The sequence below is a fragment of the Mustela nivalis genome, assembly GCF_964662115.1.
Source record: "Mustela nivalis genome assembly, chromosome: 7".
Lineage (NCBI taxonomy): Eukaryota > Metazoa > Chordata > Mammalia > Carnivora > Mustelidae > Mustela > Mustela nivalis.
This window is the reverse complement of record NC_139026.1, coordinates 53131198-53144708: the sequence shown is the minus strand read 5'-3', so window position 1 is coordinate 53144708 and position 13511 is coordinate 53131198. Positions and strand designations below refer to the sequence as shown.

General features: G+C 35.8%; 1 protein-coding gene across 1 annotated transcript; it reads left to right on the top strand.

The window, feature by feature from the left end:
* OLR1 (oxidized low density lipoprotein receptor 1) lies at positions 1-12156 on the top strand. The gene is made up of 6 exons (XM_082738396.1): positions 1-202; positions 2780-2881; positions 4590-4835; positions 8210-8349; positions 8654-8769; positions 9047-12156. The coding sequence occupies exons 1-6, from the start codon at positions 115-117 to the stop codon at positions 9189-9191; spliced, it is 837 nt and encodes a 278-aa protein (XP_082594522.1). The 5' UTR covers positions 1-114; the 3' UTR covers positions 9192-12156.
* The last annotated feature ends 1355 nt before the right edge of the window (positions 12157-13511 follow it).

The window sequence follows — 13511 nt, the reverse complement described above, 5'->3', positions numbered from 1 at the left end:
CGTGATTGAGTCATTCTTCTATTAGATAGCAGTAGCTATTTAAACACTCCAGCAGGAGCTCACAAATTTTTACTTTGCAGAAGTCCTTGACTGCTTCACTCTCTCCTTCTTGGAATGAATTCAGAAATGACTTTTGATGACTTCAAGAACAAAACTATGGAGGATCAACCTGACCAGGAGCCAAATGGAAAGAAAGCTAAAGGTACTAGGGGTGGGTGAATGAGCACAGCAACAGAATTCTAAGATTAGCCCAAAAATGTAAATTAACTGAATATAGGATTAGAAAGTTGAAACGCCCAAGGATGGAAAAATATTGTAGAATTAATAACATTTACTTAAAAGAAAAACAATTCAGATATAATGGTGATGATGATGACGACAGTGATGATGATGACGACAATGATGATGACGATGATGATGATGACGACAATGATGATGATTCTGTGAATGAACTAACTTGGTATGAATGATGATGTATAGCTTCAGATAGCTTTTATTAAACATTACCTTAGGTTAGGTTCTATGCTATTCACTTTACGTGCATTATTTCTCTGAATCAGCATTTACAGGCAGACATCCAAGTTAACAAGAGTCATTTGTTTGTTCATTCATTCATTCTTCATGTTTTAAATATTGAGTGCCCGAATTTCACGACAATTATGAAGCTAAATCTCTCAGAACCTGATTAGATCAGTCACCTACTGAAAATAATCCAATTGCTTTCTGATCAGAAAATCACTAATGGGAACATGTTGGATTAATGGTCTCTACCTATGGAAGAAATGGGACAAAGGGTGTCCTTAGAAAATGAGGGTTGTACCTTTCCTGCACAGGTGTGGATGCTGTGATTTGCTTCTAAAAATTCAGGAGAGTTTCTTTACTCAGGAGTGGTAGGCATACACTTATAGTATAGAATGAATATTGACCAGAAGGAAATATTGGTTGACAGATTTACACAAATACCTACCCCCAAGCCAGAATTCTAAGCAAGAGACACAATTATCCTCTACTTTTCTGCCAGCTTGCTACATACACTCCAGAAGCTTAATGACTTTTAAATCAGTGAATGAACTGTGTTTCTTCCTGTTAAAATTTCTATTTTGTCTGTCTCCTTTCTAGAGTCTAACAGAAAGGCCTTTGACTCAGTGAATATATTTGACCATTGATTGATTAAGATCATTGATTAAGATCATTACACATTTGTGATTTGTGATTACACATTTGAAAGTTTGTGATGTAACGTTCCAAGCTATGTAGCGATCAAAGTTGGATTAAATACCTGTGTTTGGATATCAACATCTGTGTCATCTTATACAATTCGCTGAGACTTTGGAGTTTCCTTATCTGCATTTAGAGGATAACACTACCAGTACTCTATTTGTGTATTGTACAGGGTGAGAAGTTCACATAGATTATATGAAATTGTTGGGTTTGTTATCAAAGGAACGAGACTGAGACAAAGTTACGCAAAGCCTTATTCTATGCCAAGCGTTAGAAGTTAGACTGACCGACAGGGAAATGAGGCTGAGACAAAGTAAAAGTTATGTAAAGCTTTATTCTATGCCAAGCATTAGAAGTCAGACTGACCGGCCAGGGCCGCCTCCGAAGAGAGCGACGCCCCTTGGTCTTACAGACTAGTTTTTATAGGGCACAATCACAGACATCTACATATGTGGCTTTGGCTGATTGGATGTCTCCTACCTGTGTGTTTTAGTAGCGGTTACCTGGAACTGATACTAGTAACCTTTGAGGCGTTTTTTAAACAATAAAATGGCCTTGTTTTAGGTATGTGTTTTAGTAATAGTTACCTGGAACCAATATAAAAAAAATGGCCTTGTTTTAGGTGTGTGTTTTAGCAACAGTTACCTGGAACTGATATCAATAACTGTTGAGGCATTTATTAAACAACAAAATGTCTACCTAGACAACATGGAGTCACTATGGCTAAGTAGGCCCAGGCAGGCCCTAGGAGTTTAACATGTTTTAATGTGGAATTGACCCCAACAAAATATTTTCCTATTGAATCAAAATATCTGTGCTTTTGTAGTGGTGGAGCTGTGAGCTATAGGACTTATTGTTTCTATAATCATGGTGAACTTTTATAACAACAAGAGCCATAGCTGGTGTTAAGTATAGGACATGACATTAATATGAGTCAAATGAATATTGAAGTTTAATCCCTATTTTTCTTCAGTCAATAACCTCAATTCTAAGATGTAACTTTAGTGGAATAAAATCTGAAAGCACAAAATTAAATTCTTTGATGTGATCTGTTGATTAGCTAACTAAAGCTTGTTTTCTTGGTGTCTGACATTCTTCTATGGCATACTGCTTATAAAATACACTGTGTATGAGGGACATGTGTGTGTGTGTGTGTGTGTGTGTGTGTGTGTGTGTGCATTGACATGGTCTATATTAAAAGCACCAGGCTGTTTGTTCTTTGGATGAAGTTGATCCAGCCAAGCCGGACTGAGAGTTTCTTAGAGAGTCATTATGGTGGAAATAGATAAAGTATAAGCTTGAGAATCAGATACTTAACATCACATATCTGGTACTGAATTCTGGTTCTTAAATTGTGTCAGTTGTATGACCAAAAGCAAATCACTTAAATTCTGTGTGTATTTTTCATCTGTAAATATGGACAATGATTTATATGCAGAGCCATTGGGAGGACTTCTAATGTAAGAAATGCAAAGTACAAGGTATAGTTTCCAAAGAATTGTTTGATGACTTGCTTCCATCTTTTATGTCTTTATGATTCTATGCTCTGTCACTCTAGGTCTTCATTTTCTTTCTTCTCGGTGGTGGTGCCCTACTGCTGTGACCTTGGGGATCCTTTGCTTGGGATTACTGGTAACCCTTATAATACTGACAATGCAATGTAAGTACTGGAGGTGGGGGGGAGTGAGAACTTACAAACATGGTTTATTAATTGGTTTCATAATAACTATAAACAAAATTGATTCAGTTACATTTTAGACAAACTTTTTAGAATGAGTGGGAACATGAATATGTACATTGTGCTTGTCCCTCACATTGACTGGGACACAGACTTAAGATTATTAATGGTAGGTTTGGTTCTGTTTTGTTGTTATAACTGAATGGAAAAAGTCTGTTTAAATCCTAGAATGATGAAAAAGAAAATGATTTGAAACTCCTAAGCCACAAGATCCCCTGAGCGACCCAAAAGGAAAAGAAATGTTAATATAATTCACATTGAAGTTGTTTTTGTTCTTGTTGTTGTTGTTGTTAAGAGAGAGAGCACCCATGGGGGGAGGAGCAGAGGGCGAAGGAGAGGGAGGATCTCAAGCCGACTCTGTGTTGAGCACAGAGCCCGCCATTAGGCCTTGATCTGACCACCCTGAGATCAGGACTGAGCTGAAATCAAGAGTCAGTTACTTAACCTATTGAGCCACCCAGCGCCCCTACATTGAATTTTAATAGAGATTATTAAATACCAATTTAAATTTAAGAATCAGAAGTACCATATCAATACATGAGACATTTAAGATAACTATAATTCACATTTACAATATGGCTGCTTAGAAAAGAGGATGTTGAGAGGAAAAGAAGTGATAAGAAGAAGGAGAGTGGCCAAGAAGGAATGAAAATGATATTGATCATCCATATAATCTGCCTGTGTATTCAGGATGTAGATCTGAGTTCTTTTGTCCCTCTAGAATCTAGATGATTAAGGCCTTTGAAGTGCTATTTGATTCTCAGTTGTTCGCTAAAGTCACCAACCATTTATTTTTTCAATCTGGTAACACTTAGGGCCTTCCCTAACAACTAGGAGAAGTGCATTTGACTCAGTGGTGGTGACTGGACGAGTCTTCCCATGAGAAGAATCACTTTAAAACAGTCTCAGATCCAGCCTTCAAGCCAAGGGGTCTGTTTTGTACTCAACCATCAAACTTCTAGAACTGAGACATTTGACCCTTAATATTAGTTGCCTGCTGGGTTTCACAAACTTCATTTCATCCCCACTCTTGCTAAAATGTACTGTGGAAAAAAAAAAAAAGAAACAAAAAATTATTGAAATTGTTATGACATAGCAACTTAAAATAATTCTGTGGGAGGGTGTCTCAAAAAAAGGGATGTCACAGTTTTTAAATAAAATTAGGAAGTCTGGAGTTGTAGAGAGGTAGCAGAGGAATAAAGACACAAATAGAGTAAGTCATTGATGACAACTATTAATAATCACTGAATCTGTTGGCATCTATTTCAGATTGTCTGCATTTTATTTATGCCATTGATATACCTTTATTTTATGATTGCTTTTAAACTTGTCTGGAGCCATCAGTAACAAGTATTGTTATTGTTAACAAGTATTGTTAACAATATTGTTAACAAGTATTGTTATTGTTGTTGTTTTAATCAAATGTGTCTGTGACAGTTCCTGACATTAAAAAAATATATAGTACAGGAATATCAAATAACTTTTAAATCCATAATTTTTGAGTAATTTTCCAGCAGATTATCATTGTCAAAATGGATTATTTTATTTGATTCTTCGATTTCCTCAAAATCCAGTGGAGGGATTTTTATTCAGGATTGGCAATGGAGTTCTTATTTCAGTTGTGAATTAGTTTTACAGGTGTCTGATCTCCTAAAGCAACAGCAAGCAAACCTCACTAACCAGGAAATTATCCTGGAGGGACAGATCTTAGCACAGCGCCAGACAGAAAAAGCTTCCCAGGAGTCAGAGAGGAAACTCAAAAAAACGATAGAAACCCTTACCCAGAAGCTGGATGAAAATTCCAAAAAACAGATGGAACTTCATCAGCAGAACCTCAATCTCCAAGAGGCTCTGAGGAAAGCAGCAAACTTTTCAGGTATGGGGGTGAAGAGGTGAATAGAAGTAGTGGACACTGCTCTGTTTAACTTAACTGTGTTTTGAAAATGTCTCTAGGCACAAAATTGACATATCGACATATATTCATAATGTATGACACCAGAAGTTCTCTATTTTTATCATTCCCACCCTTCCCTCTGCTAAATTCTTGAGATACCTGATTTAATTAAGTGCAGTTTTTTGGCATATTTAAATTTTCTTTTCTCATAAGAACCTCTTCTTTATTTTTAAAATCTAGATTTGAGATTTTTCTGGAAGAATTATCCTGCCCTTACCCTTCGCCATCAGTTCTTATTTCTTTCTCTTCCAAAATATCTTAATCATTGATTTCTTTCCCTATGGGGTCTCCTTTGTCTCTGGGAAGGTCTACATTAATTTTATTCTGTAACCCTATTTCTTAAAGTATACAACAATCAACTTAAATAAAATGAATGGAGGTAGACTGACTTGGAAGTGTTGGGTAGATACTTTAGGTAAGAAAAAAATATAAAGAGCCCAGGAAGTCAGTTTATATAAGAATTAAGTTAATCTCGGAATCTAGAAGGCAGGTAGAAATACTAGCATCTATAAGAAGGGGATGATGATGTGAACTTTGATGTTATTACAGTGTTATCTGTGTCATTTAGTCTTGGACAACATGTGATTAAATCAGGTATATGTTTTTTCATCACAGGGAGATTTAAGGGATATGAGATGGAATTATTTTCAAAGATGCATTGTTTTCTTGGCAGTGTATTAATGAGTACCCTATTCTCAGCATTAGTAACTAATTGCCACTAATAAGCAGAGATTTCTCCAATTTCTTGCTTGCACATCTCACTTGATCTCAACTATGCAATTTCTTTGAAAACGGATTATATAGTAACAGTTCACAAATACCCCAGGTCTTTATTTTACAGAGGAAAAAAATTGATAGCCAGAGAAGTTAAGTGGTGATAATAATGATAAGTAGTTTTTCTTGTTTAAATAAAGTTTTAGAGTTAATAAATCCCTTCAATATTTATGGGGTTATTTCAATTTCCAAAATAAGCAGAGATTTTTAGACAAACTGATCTTTAGCAAGTATCAAACCTTTATTTAACATCTTTATTAAGGAGAGAGCTATTGAGGAAACCAAAGAATGTAGTGTCTCTAAGAAGGTATAAAGAAAGGAGACTAACCTAGCAAAAATAGGAATCTTTATATAAACAGACATAGCTACATACCAACCAATGATTTATTCCCTCGATGGGGCTGTTAGACAGGTTTTTTTTAAATTATTTTTTATCAATTTTATGAGATCACATCTACGTCAGGACCATCCAGAACCATCTCCCAGAGATTCCAGGCATTGGCAGCCAATCAAAAATATTAAGTAATATGTTTTTCACTGGTAGATGTCCCAGGTAACATGTTCCATTCCTTGACAGTGTCAGATAAAGGCCAATTAGTAGAGATAGCAGATAAAGTACCGCTTTTCATCAAGCAGCTTTGAGAAGTTTCTCAAAAATATTAATAACAAAATACCACATGGGGAAAAAAAAAGACTGGTTGCCTTAAGTTTGAGACAAGTTTTATCTTTCTTACTAACAAGTCTGTGGTCCACAGTGTAGATATGAAGAGAGAGAGAGATTCTGAAAAGTTACCGAACAAGTGTTTTGCAGAAGGTTGTCTAGCTAGAAAGGCGTAGAGTCTTCAGTTAGGGACTTTATGTTCAGGACGGAAATTAGTGGTAGTTGTCAGTGTTTGGTGGACAACATTATCACTATGGCAGCTTTTTAAAAATGGCGGTTCCCAGGTTTACCCCTAGATTCTGTATCAAAACATCTTGAAGGGCCCCAAAAGATATTTCCTCAATTGATTCAAACTCGGAAGTTTGAGAGGCAGTGCCTGTTGTGATTAAACACGTGGAAAAGAGAGCAAGCCTGCCAAGGTTCATGGTCCCCTTTATCTGCCAAATCAAGAAAATGAATGGAGTTTATTTCATCCTGTTGTTATGAGGATTAAATGTGTTAATGTGTGAAAAGTACTGCCAACATAGTGATACTATGTTCCTTAAAAAAAAAAAAAAAATTGAAAAAGGACACCAGGCTGGTTCAGTCTATAAAAGATGCGATTCTTAATCTTGGGGACATGAGTTTGAGCCCCACCTTGGGGACTTGGGTGTAGTGTTTACTTAAAACAAGTTTTTTTTTTTTTTTAATTAAAAGAAACATAGGTAGTTTGAATACCACATATGCTATGTATTGGACAACACATGCCTAGGAACAGGAAACACAACATTGAAGCATAAATTCATTATTTGAAAACCTGAAGTATTAAAATGCATAAATGTATCTTTTTAAAAAGATTTTCTTTCTTTCTTTTTTTATTTTAAAGAGAGAAAGCGTATATACTTTGTGAGGGGGAGAAGGGCAGAGGGAAAGAGAATCCAGAAGCAGACTGTGTTGAGCACAGAGCCCAAGAGGCACTATCCCACCACCCTGAGATCATGACCTGAGCCAAAATCAAGAGTTGGTCACTTAACCTACTGAGCCATCCAGGCACCCTGGATTTTATTTCTAATTAACTTCTACACCCAGTATGCGCCTCCACACCAAGACTAAGAGTTGCATGCTTCACTGAGTGAGTCACCTCAGTACCCAGAGCATATCTTCTTTTTGTTTTTAATATTTTTATTTATTTATTTGACAGAGATCACAAGTAGGCAGAGAGGCAGGCAGAGAGAGAGCGAGGAAGGGAAGCAGGCTCCCTGCTGAGCAGAGAGCCAGATGTGGGGCTTGATCCCAGGACCCTGGGACCATGACCTGAGCCACCCAGGCGCCACATCTTCTTAATAACAGTGTAACTATGAATGGATCCATTTCCTGAGCTCTTACTTACATTCTTCCAAACATAATTATAAAAAATAGGTCACATTCTATAGTTACATCTCAGCTCAAATTTTGCTTTGGAATGGCCTTATTTTTCATTTAATTTACTTAAATCAGAATACTTTAAGAGAAATAAAGACTATGGATCTACTGAGGGTCTTTGAAGACTGGACATAATTCTAATTTTTTTAAAGATTTTATTAATTTATTTGACAGAGAGAGACACAGAGAGAAAAGGAGAACAAGCAGGGGTAGTGGAAGAGGGAGAAGCAGGCTTCCCGCGAAGCAGGAAGCCCAATGCCGGGCTCAATTCCAGGATCCTAGGATCATGACCTGAGCCAAAGGCAGATGCTTAAGGACTGAGCCACCCAGGCCCCCCCATAATTCTAATTAAGAAGAGATTATTTGCATGTGACAGTCCTGAGGGGAAAATTGATTTAAGAATTGTAGAAATATTTTTACTCAGACATCACTCACTGATCAGATATGCTACACTTCCTAGGTCCTTGTCCCCAAGACTGGCTCTGGCATGAAGAAAACTGTTACCGATTTTCCTCTGGCCCATTTAATTGGGAAAAAAGCCAGGAGAACTGCTTGTCTTTGGATGCCCAGATGCTGAAAATTAATAGCACAGATGATTTGGTGAGTTTTTATGGTGGTATGTTGGGCTGAAGTAGTGCATTATAGGGAAATAAATCGGGTTTACGCCCTTGGCAGAGGAGCACATGTTTGAGAATCAAATTACTTATTTTCTAGCCTCATCTGGCAAATGACTGCATGACCTCCGATAGAGAGGCTATATAGTATCTCTAGGCTTCAGTAAATAGTTCTGTAAAACCATGGAAAGAATGTCGAAGATCTCTTTTGGTTCTTTGGTTTTGTGAATCTAATCTAAAAAGACCACACTGACTTAATCATCACTTTAGATAAACATTCCTCCCCCCAGGAATTCATCCGGCAAGCAAGTGCCCATTCCAATTTTCCGTTCTGGATGGGCTTGTCTCTGAGGAAACCCAGCAGCTCATGGCTCTGGGAAGACGGCTCTCCTTTGACGCCCCACTTGTAAGTTTCCTATTTTTTGCTGAACGTGTTAGTGACGCTGCTTCCACATTCCACATAATGTCCTCTTCTGGTCAGGGAGAAGCTTGGGGGAAATTCAGGAACATCTCCTTCTCCACCTCTGTCAGACAAGGACTTGCCTGTTTAGCCATTCAGACCTTCTCTCCAGTTTATCTTCCCACATTCATTACTGATCTGAAGCTTTAAGATAAGGCTAAATTTCTGACAAAAGGCGGCAGTAAATCTACCTTTTCCCCCACCACCCCTTCTCCATCTGCAGGTTCAGACTCCAGGGTCCTGTTTCCCAGATCTATCCTGCAGGCAGTTGTGCCTATCTACAAAGAGGAGCTGTTTTTGCGGACAACTGCATTTTAACGGCATTCAGTATATGTCAGAAGAAGGCGAATCTATTGAGACCACAGTGAATTCAAAGACTCTGGAAGAAGAAGAGAAGACGAATTCTCTTCTGGAATTTAAGTTGTCCTTCATTAATGAGGTGCAAACTATGAGAGGCCCGAGAACTGCTTGTTATTAGCTGACGGCAGAACGCCCTAGCAGAGACTGGGCTTTTGGCTGCCTAGCACTTTGATATCAGAAATTTTAATTCCATCTTTCTCTCTTTCTGTGTTTTTCACCTAGCTTGTCCCAAGTCTCCCTGCCTTTCCTTTTTTTTAATTTTAAAGTCTTACTCCTCTTCAATCCTCTACCTCAGTACCATCTTCCCCTCACCCTCTTGAACCACATAGAAGATGGAACCCGGAGAACTTGCCCAACTGGTGGATGCATGGAAAAATGCATGCGAACACAGCCCAAGAAGAAACAGAAAAGGGGAAAAGGCCATGCTGGAATCCAGAAACTTGGGTTCTCAATGTTAAAATCTACCACTTGTTGGTCTTTTAAATTGTGATCTCTGGATTCCACTAAATACACACATGCGCACACAACACCCCCTCCCCCACATCATCACATTTTTGGGGGCATTTGTGATGTCCCAGGAGGTAATTACAAAGTGAATGATCTTTCCAGCGAATTAATCACAATTCATTGTTGGTTTCAAAATCTGTAATTATTTTTTCATCTTTTATCAAAGGACAGCTTAATCTCTTTAATCCTTCAGAACAGTTTTGTTAGAAACATGGGGCCTGAGGTAAAAATAATAGATTTATTTTTTTCCTTAACTACACACCATTTGTAAATGAGCTCTTCTCAACTCTGTTGTGTTACTGCAGAAACACACAGGACAAAAATAGGAAGATATTCAACTAAAAAACAAACTGAGCCAGGTATGAAAATATAGCTGAAGAGAAGCAGGTGGAATCAGAAGTATTCCTTCTATTTTCAGTGTTTTTATTGCCTTGCTACCTTCCTTCACAGGTTGTTTTACTTTTTAAAGGAAGCCTTTCCATTTTACTGTACATAATCCAGCACCAACTTTATAAAAAAAAACAAAAAGTTTTATCATTCCTAGGAAGACAAGAGATATTTTCTTTTCTCAGCACATTTATTGATGATTAATAGGCATATAACAAACTGAACATATTTGAATTACACAATAATCCTCGTATATATGAACATGTTCCCTTGAAATCATTGCCACAATTAAGATAGTGAATATTTCCCATCATCCCTCCTGCTTTTATCATCCCCTTCCCCAATGCCTTCTCCTCAGACAACCACCAGCTACCTTTCAGATTGTGTTTTGTAGCATTTTATATGAATGGAGTCAAACAGCATGCCTTTTTGTTTATTTTTGGTCTAGTTCCTTTCACTTAGCATAACTATTTTGGGATTCATTCCTCTTGTTGCTTGCATCAATTTTTCATTCTTTTTAAATGTTGAGTATTACTCCCTTGTATGATTATACCCCAATCTATTGATAAATGACCTGTTGATGTCCATTTGAGTTGTTTTTAGTATTTGTCTATTGCAAATAAAGGTGCCATAAACATTTTTGTACAAGTCTTCGTTTGTACATAGAATTTCTCTTCTCTTGGGTAAATGCTTAGGGGTTTAATGTCAGGATGACTCAGTAGGTGTATGTTCAGCTGTTTGAGACACTGCCAAGCTATTTACCAAAGTTGTACCATTTGGTATTCATACCAGCAATGTATGAATGTTCCAATTCCACCTACCCTTGCTAACACTTGGTATGGTCAGTCTTGTAATTGGTGCTATATTACTGTGGTTTAAATTGCATTTCTTAAATGAAAAATCATCTTGAGGTCTTTTTGTTTGCTTATATTGCTTATTTTTTATCTACATATTTTCTTTGATAATGTTAATACAAATCTTTAGAGAAGTTTTGAGGTCTTTTTTTCTTTTTTTATTGTTACATTTTGAGAACCCTTTGTATATGCTGGGTAAAGGTCCTAAATTTATCAGATTTCGTTTTGATCATTTTTGTTTGTTTTTCAGTTTATGGCTTGACTTTAATTGTCTGGAAAGCAGTTTTAAATTTTGATGAAGTCCATCTTTGTGTTTTTACTGGTGTTTCTAAGAACTTGTTACCACACTCAAAGTGACAAAATTTTCTCCTGTGTTTCCTCCTAGACATTTTGTAATTTCAGGTTTTACATGGAAATCTATAGCTTCTTTTGGGTTAGTTTGTGAGTCACGTATTAAAGTGCTCTCTCTCTATTATTATTATTTGCATATAAATACTCAACTGATTTAGCAACATTTGTTAAAAAGACTACATTCACTACATTGCACTTTTGTCAACAATTAGTTACCCATATGTGGATGGGTCGACTTCTGTCTCTCTATTCTGTTCTGTTGACTTACTTAATATATTTTTACAACACCACCATGAATATCAGTTTCTCGAAATCATGTAACCCTTCATGGTAACCCTTCAATGTTGTTCTTTTTCAAAGCTGTTTCAATTAATCTACATCTTTGTATTTTTATGTTAACTTTTGAATTGGTTTAATTTCTTAAACTTAACAAACAAAGAAATGCTGTTGAAATTTTGAATGTGATTGCATTGAACCTATTACAAAAATGTGGGCAAACCGAAATTTTAAAAATACTGATTTGTTCAACTCATAAACAAGGTATACCTTTCCATTTACTTGCATTCTTCTAATTTCTTTAAGCAAGGTTTTGTAATTTTTTCTGTATAGATGTTTTACATATTTTCTTAGATTATTAGCATATATTTCATATTTTTGATGCTACTAGAGATGACATTGTCATCATTTGTAATTTTAATCTCCAAATGTCTCTTGATAGTATATAGAATTACAATAAAATTTTTTATACCAACCGTAGATCTTGAAACACTTATTTTTTCCAATAATTTGTACATAGTGTGTGTGTATGTGTATTCCATTGGATTTTTACATAGATAATCATGTCATCTGCAAATAAAAGCATTTTTATTTCTTCCTTCCTGGATGATTTTTATTTCTTTTCCTTGCTAGATTTCATATACTAAATAGACCTTCTAGTAAGCATTGAAAGAATGTGGTGAGAGTGTCCGTCCTTATTTTGTTCTTGATCTTGGAAGAAATCCGTGTTAATACCATTAAGTATGCTGTTAACTGTATACTTTTCATAGATGCTCTTTATTCATTTGAAAAAGTTTCCTTTTATTCCGAGAATGCTGAGAGATTTTTATCAGGAATGGGTATTCATTTGTCTACATCTGCTTTTTCTACATCTATTGAGATGATCGATATTTTAGTTTTTTTCTTTTTAATTTTTTAACATGATGAATTACATTGAATAATTATAAAAGGTTAAACCAACCTTGGGTTCTTGGAATTTATTATCATTTTAATGTATTGGTGCATTAATTTTGTTAAACTTTGGTTTAGGACTTTTAGAAGTGTGTTAATGAAGGATATTGATTGTAATTTGCTTTTTGTGTAGTGGCTTTGTCTGGTTTATGTTTTAGAGCAGTACTCCTCAATGTCAATTTTCTGGAAGGTTTTTGTGGAACTGGTACTATTTGTTCTTTAAGTGTTTGATATAGTTTATCACTGAAGTCATCTGGACATAGGTTTTCTTTTTTTTATAAGATGTTTAACAATAGATTCAGTTTCATGGATGTAATACCATTTAAATAATTCTTTCTTGAGTGTGGTTTGTTGGGCATTAGTGTCTTTCAAAGAATTCATCAACTTTATTAAATATTTAATTTCTTAACCTTACCTTTTTCTTTGTATTTTCTTATTCTTATTTTAATATCTCTAGAATTTGTATTAATGCAACTTCTCTCATTCCTGACACTGTTCATTTTTGTCTTTTGTTTTTTAAATTAGTTTGGTTTAGAAGAAAAAGTTCATTTTTCTTCTTGATGAGACTCTTTTCTTCATTGAAATTACCTTTCTTGTAGAAAATAAAGTCTATTACTTTTGTTTTCTATTTTATTAACTTCAGCTCCAATGATTTTTTTCTTTCTTCTACTTAATTATGTTCTAGTTTGCTCTTCTAGTTCTAATTTCTTAAGATGAAAGCTCAGTTCATTGATTTCGGATTTTTTCTTTTTTTTTTTTTAATATATCTGTGCTGTGCTTTATGTTTCCCTTTAGCACTAACTGTAGTGGTATGCAACAAATTCTGGTTTATTTTTCATATTTATTCAGTTCAAAATACTTCCCAATTTCCCTTTAGTTTCTGTTGTCTCATAATGCTCTTGGGAGCTTCCTGTTTTTGGTTGAAATCTGAAACAGCCTCATCTCCCTTACTGAGAGAACAAGAGGAGACCAAAGACAGGCAGGCTACTAGGTGGAAGGTTT

What these genes read in the sequence shown, in the direction of transcription:
- OLR1 (XM_082738396.1), top strand. Translation starts at nt 115, where the DNA reads ATGAATTCAGAAATGACTTTTGATGACTTCAAGAACAAAACTATGGAG. An exon ending in TATAATACTGACAATGCAAT is followed by an intron (nt 2,882 to 4,589) that starts GTAAGTACTGGA and finishes GTTGTGAATTAG; the next exon opens with TTTTACAGGTGTCTGATCTC. An exon ending in GAAAGCAGCAAACTTTTCAG is followed by an intron (nt 4,836 to 8,209) that starts GTATGGGGGTGA and finishes TACACTTCCTAG; the next exon opens with GTCCTTGTCCCCAAGACTGG.